This window comes from Schistocerca serialis, chromosome 4 (assembly GCF_023864345.2).
Source record: "Schistocerca serialis cubense isolate TAMUIC-IGC-003099 chromosome 4, iqSchSeri2.2, whole genome shotgun sequence".
NCBI lineage: Eukaryota > Metazoa > Arthropoda > Insecta > Orthoptera > Acrididae > Schistocerca > Schistocerca serialis.
In genome coordinates, this window is record NC_064641.1 from 634,259,734 (window position 1) to 634,279,731 (window position 19,998).

General features: G+C 38.2%; 1 protein-coding gene across 3 annotated transcripts in view; it reads right to left on the reverse strand.

Moving 5' to 3' along the window:
* Positions 1-6,009: 6,009 nt before the first annotated feature.
* LOC126475473 (vesicle-associated membrane protein 7) overlaps positions 6,010-19,998 on the reverse strand; it is a 43,304-nt gene continuing 29,315 nt past the window's right edge. For all 3 annotated transcript variants that reach the window (XM_050103363.1, XM_050103361.1, XM_050103362.1), the window contains exons 3-7: positions 19,258-19,395; positions 18,834-18,924; positions 9,378-9,445; positions 9,196-9,288; positions 6,010-7,928 (exon numbers count right to left, since the gene is read on the reverse strand). In XM_050103363.1, the coding sequence (XP_049959320.1) occupies positions 7,860-7,928; positions 9,196-9,288; positions 9,378-9,445; positions 18,834-18,924; positions 19,258-19,395 (459 nt within the window). In that variant the 3' untranslated portion in view covers positions 6,010-7,859. The remainder of the gene's footprint in view (positions 7,929-9,195; positions 9,289-9,377; positions 9,446-18,833; positions 18,925-19,257; positions 19,396-19,998) is intronic.

Here is a 19,998-nt window from a genome sequence, read left to right on the forward strand (position 1 = left end):
AATTTTAAAGGTCAGTTCAGTTTTATATGCCAAGTTTTTTTTTAGTCTGGCTTTGCAATCTCACAATAAAAATGGTAAAAATAATATTTTTAAAAAACTGCTTAAAAATTAAGGTGTGTTATATGGTAAGTAGCAGAGCCCAGTATGTTACCTAGATGGCGATAGTTCACCAGAGAAGGGTATCGTCCAGAGTGCCCCACGGAAGTGCGATGGGCTCACCCTTGTTGCATATATGTAAACAGTCTAATGAATACAGTAAGCAGCAACCTGCAACAGTTAGCCGATGATGCTATCGTGTACGGAGAAGTGTCATCACTGAATTACTGTAGGACGATACAGGGTGATTGCAATATTATTTCAAATTGCTGTGATGAATGGTAGCTCAGACTTTCATTAACAGTCTGCAGTGAAGCACTGTGTCAAACACTTTCCAGAAATCTAGGAATATGGTATCTGCCTGGTGCCTTCATCCATATTTCGCGGGGTATCGCGTGAGGATAGGACAAGCTGAGTTTCACGTGAGCAATGCTGTCTAAATCTATACTAATTTGTAAATAAAAGCTTTTCTGCCTCAAAGAAATTTATTATATTCGAACATAGAATACGATAGGGAGCAAACTGGTGTTAAGTATATACGTATGCAAGTCTCTGGGTCCGTTCTTTTACCCTCCTTTTATACAGGAGTCACCTGCACTCTATTCCAGTCACTTGGACCTTTGTACTGGGTGAGAGATTTGCAATAAACACATACTAAGTTGGCCAATGCCAGCGTCTACTCTCTATAAAACTGAACTGGAATTCCATCCACATTGGGTGACTTATTCATTTTCAACACTTTCTACTGTTTCTTTACGTCAGGGATGGCTGTTTCTACATTCTCCATACAGGAGTGGATGTAATGATCAAACAGTTGTATGTCTGGAGCTATTTCAGTCAAATATTGTGTAAAATACATATATTTATCTCATTTGTACAAAAATATCACAGGCTTATATACCCCAACGACTCCTTGGGTGTGAGAAGCTGCAAGATGAAAAAAATATTTGTTAACAACCAGTATTTACCCCAACCACAGCTTTAGGGGTCACTAGAATTCTTCATAACAGTGACAGTGATGTTTCACCTCTAGAGTTGGGGGACAGGGATGGTGCAAAGACAGTGACATATCAGCATATCTCTAATGCCTGAAGGAATTTCTACCAAAATTGGCACCCACATCACTTGCTGTCTAAAAATTTACATCTACATCTACATCATTACTTGGAAATTCACTATTAAGTGCCAGGCACAGGGTTCATCAAACCACCTACAAGCTACTTCTCTACCATTCCATTCTTGAACAGCACATGGGAAAAACAAACACTTAAATCTTTCCATGCAAGCTCCGATTTATCTTATTTCTATATGATGATCATTTTCCCCTATGTAAATGAGTGCCAACAAAATATGTTCACACTCAAGGAGAAAGTTGGCAATTGAAATTTCATAAAAAGTTCCTGCAGCAATGAAAAATGCCCTTGTTTTCTTCAGTGAATCCAATCTGATGGGGATCTCAAACTGCACAGCAATACTCCACAAGAGGACGGACAAGCATAAAGTAAGAAGACACTTTAGTAGACCTGTTACATTTTTTAAGTGTTCTGAAAATAAATCACAGTCTTTGCTTTGCTTTCCCCACATTATCTATGTGATTGTTTCAATTAGAGTTATTTGTAAGTATTTAGTTGACTTCACAGCCTTTAGATTTGTGTGATTTATCATGTGACAGAAATTTGGCAGACTCCTTTTAGTACTCATGTGGATGATTTCACACTTTTCATTATTTAGAGTCAATTGCCACTTTTCCCACCATAAATATAGCTTTTTTAAATCTGTTTTACAATTCGTTTTGATCATCTGATGACTTCAAAAGATGGTAAATGACAGCATTATTTGCAAATATTCTATGAGGGCCAATCAGATCATCTCCTAAAATGTTTATGTAGATCAGGAGCAGTAGCTGGCCTGTAGCACTTCATTGGTTAACAAGATATTACTTATGTTTAACTCGATGACTTTCTGTCAGTTACTACTAACCTTGACCTTTCTGACAGGAAATCGTGCATCCAGTTGCACAACGGAGGTGATACTCCATAGGCACACAATTTGATTAGAATTTCCTTGTGACGAATGGTGTCAAAACACTTGGAAATCTAAAAATATGGAATCAATTTGACACCCCTATAGCTAGCTCTCATTACCATGTGAGAATAAAGACCTAGTAGTGTTTCACAAGAACGATATTTTCCGAATCCATATTGGCTATTTGTCAATAACTGTTCGAACACAGTTTGTGTTGCAAAATCCTACTGCAATTTGACATTAGTGATGTGTGTCTAATACATCGGATTACTCCTATTTTCTTTCTTGGGTATTGGTGTGTGATTTGTGAAACTTTCCAGTCTTTGGGTGCAGATCTTTCTATGGGTGGGCAGTTGTATATGATTGCTAAGTATGGCGCTATCATATCAGCATACTCTGAAAAGAAATTGACTGGTATGGAATTAGGAGCAGAGGTCTTGCCTTTATTAATTGTTTTAAGCTGATCGCTACACCAAGGATATCTACTTCTACTAAGTCACTCATATTGGCAGTTGTTCTTGATTTGAATCTAGAATACTCACTTCATCTTCTTTGTGAAGGAAAATCTGAAAACAATGTTTAGTAATTCTGCTTTTGTGGCACCGCAATCAAGAACATCACCATTGTTATCATGCAGTGAAGGTATTGATTGCACCTTGCACTTAATATACTTCACATATGACGAGAATCTCTTTGGGTTTTCTGCCAGACTGAGACAGGGTTTCATGGTGGAAACTGTTAGTCATCTCAAATTGAAGTTTGTGCTAAATTTCAAGCTTCTATAAAACTTCAAAAATCTTGGGGATTTTATGTCCTTTTAAATTTGGCATGCTTTTTCTTTTGGTTCTGCAACACTCTTCTTATCTGTTTTGTGTATCATGGGGGATCAATACCATCTGGCATATTAAGAAACCTTCAGTAGGGCTGAGGGTTTGGGGTGAGAAGGGGTAACATAAAAGCATGTTTCAAGAACATGTGGAATCAATTTCAACCAAATTTGATATATAAAATTATTGTAGAGAGTGCTAGTGATAAGCAGTGACAAAGAAACAATTGAAGATGACATGTTGGTATTCCTTTCCTGTAAGTAGCTGACTTGGGATACTTTAAAAGTACAAGGCTCAATATGCCTTTTATCGGCCTTTTTTTCAAGGATGCAAAAAACAACTAAGGTCACACACTCCCATGTCAAAACTGTAAAACACAAAGACGAAGAGAGGAGCTGAAAAGACTAGACGTCAGTCCCAATCGACTAAAGATAAGACAGCTAAAAACAGGGATGTGGAGAAAGGTCTATAAAATATGCCATAGATCAACAGAGGTCCAGAACTAAAAATTAAATGGTCTTTGTCATATTGCCACAATAGATGAAAGGTAAAACATGGCCGACACCCCGTGCGTCATTTGCTAAAATAGCCGATATCTCAGATGGAAAACACAAATGGGGACAGGAACTTAAGCGGTTAAAAAAAAAAGGGCATTCCATCAGGAAATGGTGGACAGTTAAAAGTTGGGTGTAATGTGCACAATGTGGTGGGGGAGCATCGCTTAACACATGGCAATGACTAAAAAGGCAGCCCCCAATACGTAACCTAGTTAAAGCGGCCACCTCGTGGAGATAGGGCCGAGATGAGGTCATCCGAGCAGCTGGGAGAGGCTTAATAATCCAGAGCTTGTTCCCTTGAAGGGAGGACCAGTGGTGATGCCTAAGTGACACCACCTGCTGACTGACAGTAACACAGAGATCATCAGAGGGAATGTAAGAACTAGTGGGCTGAGGTACGAGGACTGCAACCTTGGCAGCAGCATCAGCTCCCTCATTTCCCGTCAGACTGATGTGACCAGGATCCCACATAAACATAACAGTGGCTTCATCAAGAGTGAGCAAGTGACAGCTTTCACGGAACCATCACACTAATGGATGGTTGGTGTGCAGCTCACGGAAGCTTTGAAGGGCACAGAGTGAGTCTGAGCAGATGACAACTGAAAAGCCAGTGTTGCTGGATATACGGCATGGCCTGGTACAGGGCGAAGAGCTCTACTGTAAATACTGAGCAGTGTCCCAGAAGCTGATACCGAAAAATGTTGATGCCAATGATGAAGGCACACCCAACACCACTGTCAGGCTGAGAGCCATCAGTGTAAACACAGATACTATCGTGAAGTTCCACACCAAACTGAAGGCGACAGAGCAAGGCTGGAGTAGTGTCCTCAAAAAGCAAATGACGGCCAAGCTGTGAAGGGTTCACACCGATCAGGAAATTTACAAGGAGCATTAAGTTAAGCTGTCGGAGCAAGAGCCAAAAGCGAACTCCAGTAGATAACAGAGAAGAGGGATACACCCCATACTGGCGATCAAAGGAGTTATTGAAGAACAAGGCATAGGATGGGTGACCATGCATGGTAGACAAAAGGCAGGTATATCTGCTGAGGAGAAAGCATGGCGGTATGACAGCAGTAGTTCAGCAGTTTCTGCAGACAGACTATCAACCGGGCTAGTGTAAAAGGTGCCATTGGTGATGGTGGATAGTACTGAGACGGCGTAAGAGGGACAGATGTACAGATGCATAAACAAAACACCCATAGTTCAGTTTCAAACAGACAAGGGTCCGGTACCCCAGGAAGTACAATTGAGAACATATATGATACAGAGACCACATACAGTTGGCTGCCAGGTAAGACATGGGAAGGCCAAGAAAGTTTCCTATCGAGCATGAGCCCCAGGAACTTTGTAGTTTCAATGAATGGAAGAGTAACAGGCCCAAGATTTAAGGATAGAGGAAGAAACCAAATGTGCCACCAGAAATTCATACAGACGGTTTTGTCAGTGGAAAAACTAAAGCCTTTGTCAATGCTCCACGAGTCAAGACGATTGAGACGCCGCTGAAGATGTTGCTCAATGAGACAAGTCTGTGGAGAACTGCAATAAATGGCAAAATCATCAACAGAAAGGGAGCCAGAGATGCCCAGCAGGAGACAGACCATTATAGGATTAATGGTGATAAAGAGGACAACGCCCAGGGCGGAACCCTTACGCACACCATTTTCGTGGATAAAGATGTCCAACAAGGCAGAACCCACACGTACCTTGAGAACTCTGTCTTTTAAAAATTCCTGAAGGAAACAGAGCAGGTGGCCACGGAAGACCCACAATGTGGAGAGTACGGAGGATACAGTCCTCCAGCACATGTCTTAGGCTTTCTCCAAATTGAAAAAACACAGCCGCTGTTTTATTTGTGTTGTTCAGCGCATCAACCGTACTGTGAGAAAGAGCACTGTAGTGAGCCAATAATTTTGCCAGCATGTTTTGGGGGCCAAAGATCATGCTACACAGCACAATACCACAAAAAATTTAATGTCCTCTCTCATAAGTCACAAGACGTAAAACAGCTGAGAATCAGACAGTAGGAAGCTATAGTCCTTTTCCTCGAAGTGACAATTGGTTATTGGCAGAGTGAAAAGTTTCCCCTGAATTCATATGAAACAGAAGGCCAAAACACGCTAGGGCTACAGATGAAATGAATGCAAAAATACATCTAAAACATGTTAAATGTAGGCTGTTGGGCCGTACTGCCCAGAGACAGAGAGTGAGTGAGTGTGTGAGTGTGAGTGTGAGTGTGAGTGTGTGTGTGTGAGAGAGAGAGAGAGAGAGAGAGAGAGAGAGAGAGAGAGAAACTGTTTTGCCATAAATGAACTCGTGGCAAGAGCAATCATCAAAATACAACCCAGAACTGTTGCTTGCTTGTATCAAACTATCGTCAACTACCTGGTGCTTTGCAATGCTCACTACTTAAGTAATGAACATGCCTTTAAAATTTCTTTTACATTATCATGTAATCATTAATGCAGACCTCTCATTTTCACTTGTGAAAAACATATCAACTGAAACACTTTTAAAAGCATACTTTTACTAACAAAAATTGAAAACAAGCTGCTATAATAATAAAACAGACAAACTGTATTGTAAGCAAATATTACATCTGATCACTGCTAATAAAATATTTTTCTTTAGACCACTGTTAAGACACATGACAGTTAACAAACAAGCATCAACATTCATCTCACAGATAAAACCATGGTGAGAAACAGAATGCACTGAAACCTGTGAGTGTTTCTGGTTGTTCCAAATTAACTAGTTCTTCCCAGAGAACCAGATGGTAAAACCTATGTCCTACAGAAAACATGTGATCTGTACACAAATCTTACCCATAGCTATTAACACAGATAACTTCTCTGAGACTGTTTCAAACAGGTTCATGTGGTATGCGTAGCACAACACAACCTGGATCTCTTGCCATCAATAATTAACTTATATAAATAAAGATGAAACCACATAGAAAGAACAATGCTGTACTTTGTCAAAGAGTTTGTTGATGAAGTGTTACTAGTATTTGCAGCCATACAAATCTAAATAATTCACAGATTAAATTTTAAATGTTACAACACACTTTGACAGCAAAGCTTTAAAGACATTTTATGATTCTTTTCTTTCATCTAAAGATAGCAGCTGGCTTCTACTTGACATGCTAACTGAAAAGGATTCTTGCCTTTTGCCACTGCTCCCTCGACCATTTTAGGAGCACTGTAAAAATCTAAAGTGGACACTTCTGACACAGCATATTCTTTTCTTCATTTTGCTCGTGGCTTCATCTATACTGTGAGCAGTGACCAGTTTCAAAAATTTAATTACTTTTACACATTCTCTTACTCTGGAATTTTGCTGCATACAACAAATATGGAATTTACTACTGATAGTGACACACACACACACACACACACACACACACACACACACACACACACATACATATATATATATATATATATATATATATATATATATAGTTATAATAGAGGGAAACATTCCACGTAGGAAATATATATCTAAAAACAAAGATGATGTGACTTACCAAATGAAAGTGCTGGCAGGTCGACAGACACACAAACAAACACAAACATAAACACAAAATTCAAGCTTTCGCAACAAACTGTTGCCTCATCAGGAAAGAGGGAAGGAGAGGGAAAGACGAAAGGATGTGGGTTTTAAGGGAGAGGGTAAGGAGTCATTCCAATCCCGGGAGCGGAAAGACTTACCTTAGGGGGAAAAAAGGACGGGTATACACTCGCGCACACACACACATATCCATCCACACATATACAGACACAAGCAGACATATTTAAAGATAAAGAGTTTTCACTTTATCTTTAAATATGTCTGCTTGTGTCTGTATATGTGTGGATGGATATGTGTGTGTGTGCGCGAGTGTATACCCGTCCTTTTTTCCCCCTAAGGTAAGTCTTTCCGCTCCCGGGATTGGAATGACTCCTTACCCTCTCCCTTAAAACCCACATCCTTTCGTCTTTCCCTCTCCTTCCCTCTTTCCTGATGAGGCAACAGTTTGTTGCGAAAGCTTGAATTTTGTGTTTATGTTTGTGTGTCTGTCGACCTGCCAGCACTTTCATTTGGTAAGTCACATCATCTTTGTTTTTATATATATATATATATATATATATATATATATATTACAACAGTCACAAAATGGATTTCATCGGGCAGAAACCAGAAAGCTATTAATATACAATGTGATATGAAAACATCTATAAAACTTTTAAGTGTGGAACACTTCAACATGTCATTCTTTCACTTTTCAGTCTGATATGGCAAGAATTTAATGATTTGCCACATCTTCATCATGTATTTTAATCTCCTGTTTGACTGTCTCACAAACGTGATCCATCTAACTGCCCACACAGTTCTGCCATGCCAAACCACCACATGCCATTGATATGATGAAGTAAATCAGAACCTAAAAGAAAATTGCAGACAAACACAATTAGATAAATGAAGTTCATATTTATGAAATGTAAAATTTTAGCAGTTATACATAAAATTTTAACAGAAAATGTAAATTTCAAAAACAAGAGAATCCCAGGTATGTCTTCCCACAATCTATGATATAGAAACAGTAACTGTATAGTGTGTTATTAACCAACAAATAATAAAAACAAAAATCAAGTTTTATTTACTTAAATTTTATCACTATAAGAAAAAGCAATTATTATGACACTGAAATAATGTATGATGAGATAAAATAAATTAGTTATGTAGTTACGCGAGATGAAAATTTATGTTCTGGGAGGAATGGAATTTGATAATACGAAAAGGAAGGGAAGGAAAAATAACAGGAGAAAATAAAATGATGGGAAAGTGATGAAAGGGGGAGCCACCTGGTAGACTTTGTCACAGAACACAATTTAACTGTTGGCGACAGTTTTTGAAATGTGGTACTACAGAAGAATGCTTAAGATTAGACAGGTAGATTAGATAGCTAACGTAGAACTACTGAATCACACTGGGGAGAAAAGAAATTTAAGGCACAACTTGACTACAAGAAGATATGGGTTGATAGGACAATGAGGCATCAAGATCAAAGTACCATCACTCAGTGTCATAATGGAAAGGGGGCAGGTGGGGTGGGGGTGGGGGTGGGAGCTGAGAGAGAGAGAGAGAGAGAGAGAGAGAGAGAGAGAGAGAGAGAGAGAGAGAGAGAGAGTGTGCACTAGTTGGGCAGATGTGAAGAATCTTGTATGGATTTGACTAGCATGGAGAGTGGCATCAAACCAGTCAGTGGATCAAAGACAATAAAAACAACAAATTCATTTCAAATACTTACAGCAACATTTTCTGTCAAAGTTTGTGTCACTACTACTTCCGAGGAATAACGTACATTTGATACAATATAATTTTCTGTACTACAACTGAGTTTTATCTGTTATAATCAATGTGTATTTTGACCACAATGATCATGTGAAATCTACACACGAAATGTTGTAAGGCAGATCAAATTCTCTTAACTGAATTAAGGTTTTTTCCTTTTCTTTTTTTATGTAGATCAAAATAACTAGCAGATATGCCTCCAAGACACACATTATACTTCCAAAACAAAAGAATCCAAATCTGCCACAGAACCAAAGGCTCTTCTAAGGCAATAAGGAATTTCACATGATTAACAGATAAACTAATATCAGTAATGAAAGCAGGATACACCAAAGGCCTGGAAACTCACTACTCACCGTAATAACTACACCAATAATAACATAGAGTTTGACATTCTTCCAGAACATTGACCTTGCAAGATTTCGGCTAGTTTTCCGGAAAGTGACAGACTGGAAATAAAGATACAGGTATCAGAAGAATGTGAGGTCACATATCCAACAACAATTCTGTACGTTCCTGAACAGTACTGGGTACTTACATTTGCGCTGAGATTTTCAGTCTTGTTCACCAGAAGCTCCAGCCTTTCCCCTCTTCGTGCAACATTTTCTGTGAAGAAATATTTTCATTTGAAATAGAGTGTCTATGCCAGGTTGCAATTACAACTTAATATAGTTATATCATCCAAAATACACAGATGCCTCTACCACTCTTCCTTTTTTCCTCCTGCCACCCAAAACATCCTTTTTTCCATTTAATTTCATTTCACTTGGAGTATTTCTCAATAGTGGTAAGGTGTGCATTTGCTAACAATGAACCATTATTTGCTATACTACACCTCAAGCCACATTTTTTCCAGAAACATGTTGCCTTTGTTCCAAGACACTGTGTGAAAGATAACTCCTTGGCTATCATTGGAGATTTCTCATATCTTAAGATCCATGTGTATTCTCACACATACCAGAGAGGACTTTTATTGAACATTTGTTCAATTATGTAATGGCATAATACATATCACTTTTGTTTTCTCCAAAAAAATTCCTGCCCCGAGATACAGGCCTCCAAAGATAATACTGTGAACGCCATTTTGAAGATGTGAATTTCAGAATTTTTTTAAAAAATGCTGCATCTCTGTAACAGTTCTAGATATTTTGTTAGAGTTTTTTATTTGAAAGATAATTGCCTTATGATTACAACAGTATCCTCCTTATTGCCTTATGATTACAACAGTATCCTCCGTTTGGACATATCTGTCAAAGTTCTTTTACTATTGCCTTTTGAATTTGTTTTTAAAATTTACAGAAAAAATTTTTTTTTTCAAAATGCCAATCCAGTAAAGTTAGATTTTTTCTGTTGATTAGCACCATGTAGTACTACAGTCTTTGTGAAGGAGAGCTTCCACTTTTAAGTTGGACAGGTTTTATTTTAAAAAATCCTTTTTTTTAACTTTCAAGGGTAATGTGCATTTCAATGAAGTTGTTTCTTACTAATTTCTTTATTACAGTGTTTATTTCTATTGTCTTTGTTGAAGTTATTTCTTACTGCTTTCTTTGTTGCAGTTATTTCTTTTCCACTTTCATTGCTGAAGGTATTTCTTTTCCACTTTGTTGCAGTTTCTTTGCCATGCCTGTTCATTGCAGGTTTCTATATCTTAGTTGTTCAGTGCTAATTTGTTTAGGGAAGAGGCTTATAAGAAATCTGAGACCATCCAGTGAGTTCTGCATTTTCATGAGGAATTTGCCAGTTGACACAGTTGCAATGTGTTTTGTGAAAAGGACTGTTTGAAATGTCTTCTGACTGGGGTCACAGGAGAGTGAATTGTGCTGACTATTTGCATATCCATAAAAGAGTGATATATAAGACAGGAAAAAAACAGACTTTGTTCAAGTTGAGAATAAGTGTTCTCATTTGAAGACTGTTTCAAAGTGAAGTTGTTTCCAGTGACAACTTTTTGTGTTCTAAATGTTTTGACATAACAACAATGATAGTATCTGAACAATGTGAAGCCTCCATGGTGCAGATCATGCAGATTTTGCATCAACAGAGGAAGAATTAAACACCCTGAATCATTCAACTACAGAGGTAGGTGTTAGTCCTGTTAAAAAACTGGTCAGTGAAGTCAAGTCATAAGCTCTATGCATCAAGAAAGTGCAGAGAAATCACTAAAGCTATGGATGAATACACTACAGCAAAACTGACAACACTCCTCAAAGTAGAAATTCCATCTTGAGAAGAAAATGAACCAAAGCACTCTTGCACCTTTTGCAAGGAATTTTTCACAAATATCAATTCAGCTGTTGAATATTGTACATTCTACAGTGAAAAGGTGCAAGTTTTAACTATTATTCCACAGACATTTTCAAAGAAAATAATTTTGAACCACGTATCATTAGTATCAAAATACATGGTAGACAAATCAAGAAATGGGAGGTCTGTAAAAGGAGTCTCTGGAAGACCAGATCCCTATTACAGCCATCCTGTAGAAGCAGCTCAAGTTCAAATAGTGCAGTCATTTCATCTGGAAGATAAATGGGACTGTTCTCACCAGAGTGCCAACAAAAAGACACTATAACTGTTACAGTTGAAGGTCAAGAAGTTGTGAAGTGAAGAGGTATATGACTCGCAGTATTAAAGAAACTTTTGCAATTTATAAGAGCAACTATACAACTTCACATACTGGAGGATCAAAATTTTGTGCAGTATGACCTAAGGGGATAGTTCCACACCCACCTAGAGATGTCTCTTTATGTGTGTACAGCACAAATTTTGAAGTTTGTGAGGTAACTTTGAAGAACCTACTGGGGCACGTGATATATGACACCTTGGTTAGGCGTGTGAAGTCATTAGTAGTCTGTGATGCAAAGTGAGAGAGTTGTTTGTTTCAAGAATGTGGTGACTGTCCTGGAAAGGGAGGACTGTCTTTAGACACCCGGCCTGGAAGACGTCACAGATAACTTTGTAGACATTACATATGTGACAAGGGAGGAAAATAAACGAATTAAGAAAACTGTTGTCTTTGACAGTTTCATTGATGATCTTATTAAGTGGTCAGTGAAACGGTAACATATCAGCATCTGAAGAAACTGCAACAACAACACATTGCAGATGTGAAAGGGTGCGTACAGGCTGAAGAACTATGTTTAGTGTTTCACGGTGATTTTGCTGAGAAATGGTCTGTAATTCTCCCACAAGAGTACAAGGGTATCATTGGAGTAATTACCAGGTTTCAATTTTTACAGGAGTGACATATTTTCAAAACAAGACCACAAGTGTTGCAGTTGTAAGTGATGACACAGGACATAACTCAGCACAAGCTATGCTACCAATGTGCAAAATTCTTCAACTGCAAACAGGGGCAGAGAAGATAATCATTATTTCTAATGGTGCTCCTATTCATTTTAAAAATTGTTACCAACAGTTTGAATTGAGTAAGTCACTTGTGCCAACTGACTGGGTATACAGTGCTACTGGTCACGGGAAAGGGCCTTGTGATGGTTTAGGAGGCCTGCTGAAGCACCATGCTACAAAATGTAATCTTTCCAGACCAAATACAGCTGCAATTCAAAATGTTGAGGGTTTTACGAGAGTCGTGAAATCTTACACATCCACAGTCTTTATTCTTTTGTGCAAAGAGGATATTGAAGAATTCCATGAGCAGAAAAAAGAAGAATGGTCCAAACAAGCTACTACTGTGAACGGAATCCAGAAGGTACATATTTGGACTCAAAGTGATGGGCTAACTCATATTGCACGCACTTTAAAGAGCACTAAAGAAGAAATTTTGTTTGTTTGGCCAACATCTCAGAAACAGCAGGATAATATTCAGACTCACAACCTGAGAAGGGGGATGTTTGTGGCACGTGTGTATGACTGACTGATGGATTGCATAGATTATAGACACCAGTTATGAGTTAAATGAAAATGTAGTGAACTCTATGCTACCACATGAATCAGCTGCTGGATATAGGTTTCCAGATGAAGGACAGCAACAACACCATCAGTGCTCACTTCCTGTTCAGGATGTTTTGAAGGCTGTAAGCGCTCCAGTTCTTATTGGTTCAACAGGAAGGCATCACTCCGTATCAAAGGAAGATACTGAAGCAGTGGAACATGTTTTTAGTTCATTGACTGACTAATTTCAGTACAAAACAGAGTGCACAGAAGTTGTATAAATTGAAACCTTCAAGTTTTTGGACCTTTCACATACATTTTGGAACCATTTAAAAGCCGGCCGGTGTGGCCGTGCGGTTCTAGGCGCTTCAGTCTGGAAGCGCGTGACCGCTACGGTCGCGGGTTCCAATCCTGCCTCGGACAGACTGATGAACACAGATGTTAAGTCCCATAGTGCTCAGAGCCATTTGAACCATTTAAAATGCTTGAAAAATGAGTCTCTTACTCAACTTTCAAAACTAAAATTTTGATTTTTATAAGCCTGATATTTGATAATGTGGTAATAAAACAGGTTTTATGCATGACAAAAAATTCAATTGTTTATAAAACCTGCTCAACCTAAAAGTGAAAGCTCTTGTTTTCAAGGATTGTAGAACTATATGGTGCTAATCAACAGAAAAAAAAATTGTGGACTGGCATTTTTGAAAGAAATTTTTTCCATAAATTATAAAAAAGTTCAGAATACTATAGTAAAAAAACTTTGACAGATCAGTCCAAATGGAAGACTTCCCTGTAATCATAAGGCAATTATCTTTCAAATAAAAAAACCAACAAAATATCTAGGACTGTTCCAAAAGACTTTAAAATTTTTTCCGAAATTCGCATCTTCAAAATGGTATGCGCAGTGTCATTTTTGGAGGGCTATATCTCTGAGCGGAAATTTTTTTGGAGGAAAGAAAAAGATATGTATTTCTTCATTTTAACATATGCTAAATTCAGTAACATCTGAGACAATGAATGTAAGATTTTTTCCTAGCCTGTCTGAATTGATATGGTCTATGCCTAGTAAAAAAATAAAGGCCTGCCCCAAAATAGCCCACTCCACACTCTTATTTTAAGACCCCAATGCTCAAAAGTCAATAGAGCATTCAGAACTGGAGACTGTGGGGCTGATAAAGTTGCAACCATACTACAAGCTGACACTCAGGGTAAAGAGAAGAGTTCACCAACCTTCACTCACAGAAAAGAATAAAATTCACACGAAGCTCTCAGTAATGCAATTATACCTATTAAGACATGTCATTTTATTACATGCAGGACCTTTGGGCATCCTATGGATTACGACCAAGTGACTTAAGGCTTAGCAGTTTTACGAAAAAGCTTTTACTAGGATTTCTCAAATGCATGAGCTAAGGTTCCCAATGAAAATCAAGTCCAGGAACACTGCTGAATATTTTAAACCAAGAATAGATCACTCAAATGTAAAAGACAAATAAAGAAGAGGGATAACTAACAATTTAATTTTTACATTAATTATCTTACTGGTTAGAAAATAAGACCAGTACTTCTCACCCAACCACCCATCGAGTCAGACTTCTCACAAAAACTTCCAACAGTTGTTCTGATACAAAGCTAGAAGCCAGGAAGAAACATGAAAGTCACAGAACACACCTACTAATGAAGGCAGTGAACTTTTATCGTCATCGGGATTAATAGTAACAACATACAGTAACTCTTAAAACACTTTGTCTCCACACGTGAGTGGTCAGTGCAGCTGACTGCCACACAGAGGGCTTTTATTTGATTCCCAGTACTATTGAGGATTTTTCCTTAGTAAGAGGACTGGAACAGGGTGTAATCAGTGTCATGAAGCCAACTCAGGAGCTACTTGATTGAGAAGCAGCAGTTCCAGATCACGAAAACTGACAATGGCTGGGAGGAATGGTGTGTTGACTGCACACCCCTCCACATCACGTCCAATGACGACATGGCGGTTGGTAAGTACTGATGTGTCCACCAGGCCTGTGGACACAGTTTATGTTACTTAAAATACTTCTGAATTCTTGATAAAGTCTCATTCAATATAGTCATTTTGCTATCTGTATTTCTGTACAATTGTTAATTAATTTTCCAGTCAGTCCCATAATTAATCTGTTTTGCTTGCTCTTACTGTCTTTACTTTTTGACATATGGTAGTCATTGAAAGTCTACCCTTTAGTTCTGGATCTAATGGTTAGAGCTATCACCAACACTCTGTTGCATTATTATTCTTTTATGAACTTAGAAAGCAAATTTAACACTGCAATCTCGTTCAAAATTTTGATTAGCAATTTTCTTTAAAATTTCTATCCTCATATCAGGCCTTTGCACCATCATTATCAATACTTGCTAAAAAAGGCCCCTCTCTTAGTAGCATTTTAATATCATCTGAACAACAATGTAATACTTCCTCTTTTCTTTCTTTATATTGTTAACCTTATTATTTAGAACTTTTTCATTGTGAATTTTTTGATTCCCATTATTGGTTATGAACTGCAGATTACAACTCGAGAATTAGAAATATATACAATATTTAGGAATTGGTAAGCGGACAGTTTCAAAGAACTACAGGTTGTTGAAAGTTTCAGATCAAGCACTAGGAAATGTTGGTCCAAGACAGAGGAAAAGAATACAACAGAAAACAAATGGGTAATTGAGAGATGAAATGGTGAAGACAGCAGAGGATTGCAGAAGATTGCATAGATTAAAATACAAGACTGTTTGAAATACTTGGATAATACTGAAGGTATTTAATTTATCTGAAGAGTTCATTTTTAATGGTGGAGCACCTTCATGCCCACACTATCATGATGATCATCACAAAAGATCTACAGTTACCTCTGCATTTGTTAGTTTTTGAACCTAGTTACTACAGGATGTGAGAGCAATCTTCCCCATATGACTGGATATGATTACCCACCAATACAGGTCCATCAGGGGATGTGAAAGAGATGACAATGATTGAAGATTAGCAGGTTTACCGGCAGAGGAAGAAAAGAGCTATGGCAAGTGTCACAGGATAAAAAAAATTAGCAGTAATCTGGATGGGTAGTAAGGACAGTAGCAGACTGCTTGCTATCTGTGACAGATCGTGCCACATTAGGTTACGTTAGTCGCGGGTATCATGCAGCTTGATATCATTGTCATAGCCATCTGTTTGTCATAAAGAGCTCTCTCTGAATCTGTGTGGCAGTGCTGTGCTCCACTGTGGTGCGCCATCTGTGGCATTATTTCAATAGTGACTGGGTATGGCAGGCTGCCGATTAGCTTCTTCATGATGTGCCACAGACAAGGCCTTGCATGCTTCCCTTTCTTTCACCACAGCTTCTCCATGGCACACAATGGAATGACACATCCTTTTCAGGTGCTGGCTGCACTGTACTCATTCCTGCTTGTGGCCAGTGCTTTAAAATAAAGCCAAAAGTGCCCGGTGTAAATAAAACTTTTATTACAGTCGCGAAAGATGGAATATTTCTCAATATTACATACGACACCTATGTGGTACTTAAATTAAATGAGATATTGTTATACAGTAAATTTTATATGAAATTTAGGTATCTTGTCCATATTTCATTCTCAACATTGTGGCAACTAAAATCGACCATACGGAAAGTATACACTATGGACTTTTACCTCTGCAAGCTCTTCAAAATTTTGTGCAATGGTTTACTACATTTATTGCTGAACATCGAAACAAAATTTAATCATTTATGGGGGGAAGGTATCAGTCAAGAAGATGTATAAAAATCAAATTTTTGGGCCAAATAGTTTTTGTGAAATCGAATGATAGGTGTGTCAAAGCAGTGGGAACACCATGTGTCTGCACAGGTAAGCATTGCAGTGATGACAAAATCGCGCACAGCGTGGAATGCGGGGAGCACGTGTCTGCAGCAGCAAAAGGATTAATGAAGAGACAAAGCACTAGAAATTTCAAAAAACTGCATTCAAACGAATAAAATTCATAAAGTAAGACACTTCGATATTGTTTTTAAATGAAGAAAATATTATGCACCGCACAAGGTTTGAACTCATAACCTTTCGCTTACTAGGCTAACAGCTTAACCGTTATGCTAACGCAGCTCGCCTGGTGAAATAACTCCATGAGGACTCTAACATGTGACGGAAAATACTGACAAACACTATTGGTATGACTATGGATTACTCATGCTTCGTCTAAGTACAATAGGAAATAAACAATTGCCGCTGTTCTTTATTGCGAAAAAGCGGTTCGTGAGATTGATACAAACACCTTTCCTTGCTATCGCCTGAATTAGGAGTCTTACTGCTTGTTTGGTTTAATTAATTAATAGAATATGAAGCAATTGGTATAAAGAATGCTTTTTCCAAACTTTCTATAAAAGAAAGTCTGCTATCAAGACATTGCTTCTGTTCCATTACTTTATTTATGACTGAACGTTTCTAAAACTGGAGACACTCGTCTGTGCTCTGCACTGCAGTCGAGATCTGGCAACGCCGTTCTCTGTTCATTGGCTGACTGTGTTTTGTGACGTCAGATGCACAGAACGAACCTTAACTCGGCCGCCAACATAAATGACGCGCACTTTAGTCACCCGTTATGCGTCAGATGCATGGGCCATTCTTCAGGAGAGCACAGGGAGGAAGAAGAAAAAGAGGAGCCTCAAATGTTGAAGCAGAGGAAAGATAAGAGAAGCGGAACAAAGAAAGAAACAAAGAAAAAAGCAGTGAAGAGACTGTTCTGATATTGCCTACTGAAAATGCAGAACATTTCAAAAAACATCTGAGACATGTTCCCAAAGGGAGGGGCAAAAGAATATCAAGAGGATAGGCATGCAGCATGGAAGGGAAAAAATGCTGCAAAGGCTATGGCCCCATGGAAGCCAAGCACAAGTACAAACCCGCCAAAGCATGGCAAGCCCCCGCCAAAGCATGGCAAGCCCCCGCCAAAGCATGGGGGGGGGGGGGGGGGGGGACATACATAAATTTAAAAACCCAAACTTTACCATTCTAGTGTGTAACACCCTTATTCAATATTAACAATGGTGCTATATCTCCTAGTCGTCTCTACAACTGAATTTCTCTATTATTCTTTCCCAAATGACCTATCACAGTAAGTATATTTACATAATCTTTTTACTCCAATAATGATTTGTACGTTTGTCAAGGTGGGGATTATCACCCGGCCAATGACAGCTATAATTTACAAACAAGTAAGTATAGATCACAAATACACTGTATTGTTTCTATTGTTTTTTATCTCCAATGTATACAAGTGACACTTTGACCCAGCCATGCCAAAAAACCCAATGTATTGCTTCACACTGAAAGTTCAGGTATGCTGCAAATGCAGCACAAATGATTAAACTGGTGATAAAGAGGACGACAATTTTGTCGTCAATATCCCAAAACAGACACCTCAGTGAGTCCATCTCACAAGCAGTGCCAACCAACTGATACTTAATCAGAAATTACACACAGCACAAACAAGGACAACCCATGAAATACTGTTAGCAAGACAAAGATATTCTTAGTCATACACAGGATAACCAGCTGTCACTGCATCACTATGAATAACACATTGCTTGATAAGCAACCACATGAAAGAATAAGCTTAAAAATAGTAAATAACTGTGACATCTGATAATATAAGATCCTCAAATGCTATTCAGTGTATATATAATTTAATATATCTAAAAACAAAGATGATGTGACTTACCAAACAAAAGTGCTGGCAGGTCGATAGACACACAAACAAACACAAACATACACACAAAATTCAAGCTTTCGCAACCAACGGTTGCTTCCTCAGGAAAGAGGGAAGGAGAGGGAAAGACGAAAGGATGTGGGTTTTAAGGGAGAGGGTAAGGAGTCATTCCAATTCCGGGAGTGGAAAGACTTACCTTAGGGGGAAAAAAGGCCAGGTATACACTCGCGCGCACACACACACATATCCATCCGCACATACATATGTGTCTATCGACCTGCCAGCACTTTCGTTTGGTAAGTCACATCATCTTTGTTTTTAGATATATTTTTCCCACGTGGAATGTTTCCCTCTATATATAATAATCATTTAATATGCACTTACCTATATTTTTTACCATAATATCTTTCAGATCATTTAAATCACCACGGACTCTAGACATAGTATCGATCTCCTTCGATTCTGAATAATGTCTCTGAAATAAAGATTATCTTTACGTAAGTACAAAATAATACTAAAACCATGAAAACTTCAACAATGACTGTTGAATTATATGATAAGAAAAGGAAACACTACAGATGAAATAACTAATAATGTTATTGGTTCTACTGCCACATTTTGTTACACAACATTTTAGGGCATTTTCTAATGTATATGTTTCTCACATATTACAGTTATTATTGCTGTGTAACACAATCATCTGCTACAATTAAGTTGATTAGTAATTCAGTACTAGGAACTACCAGTCAGCTTTGGATGCATAAACTGTGGCTAAAAAACTGATTCTTAACAATATAATAAATCTTACCATCTCATTTGCTAAGACAGGTGCGAACTCATTGTTCATTCCATATGCTAGGGCAGTGCTTGCCCTTGCGCCATATGTTAACTGGAATCTCTGCTTTATCTCAGCTAGGAACTGGAATGCTCTTATTCTTTCAAATTCCTGAAGGAAAAAATAAATAACAAATGAATTATGGGGCTCTTAATGCAATAGCTGTAACAAGGTTACTGATCAGCTTAGAAATCTTGATCCAGTAGACAGTTACACCGTCTACCTACCAGATGCCTACCTGGAACAGTACCGAGAAATGTGGCACACTGGTTGACACAAGGGACTCTGGGAAAGAACGATGTTCAAATTTCCATCCAGCCACCCTGATTACGGTTTCCCTAAATTACTTCTGGTGAATGTCCCAATGGCTTCTTCATGAGGTTCACAGCCAATCCCCTCCCACATCCATGTCCAAATGAGCTAGTGCTCCAGTCCTCAATACAACAGAACATAAAATACTGACATGCCCTCTTTCCTTTCAAAAAACAGTAGCTGGGTTCACTCATTAAATAAGACAGTTCTAGCTTTTAGCAGTTGCTTCATATCCAGGATAAGGCAAGACAATAAGCAAGTCCAAATATGTAATACTAATGATCGTGCAGCAGCAGTCATTTGTGGTAAGGTGTTAGTGGAAATGGTTGCCCACAGTTTCTTTCAACCAGTTTGACATGTGGCAAGTAACTGAATATTGTTTATGATTACTTTTAAAGAGTG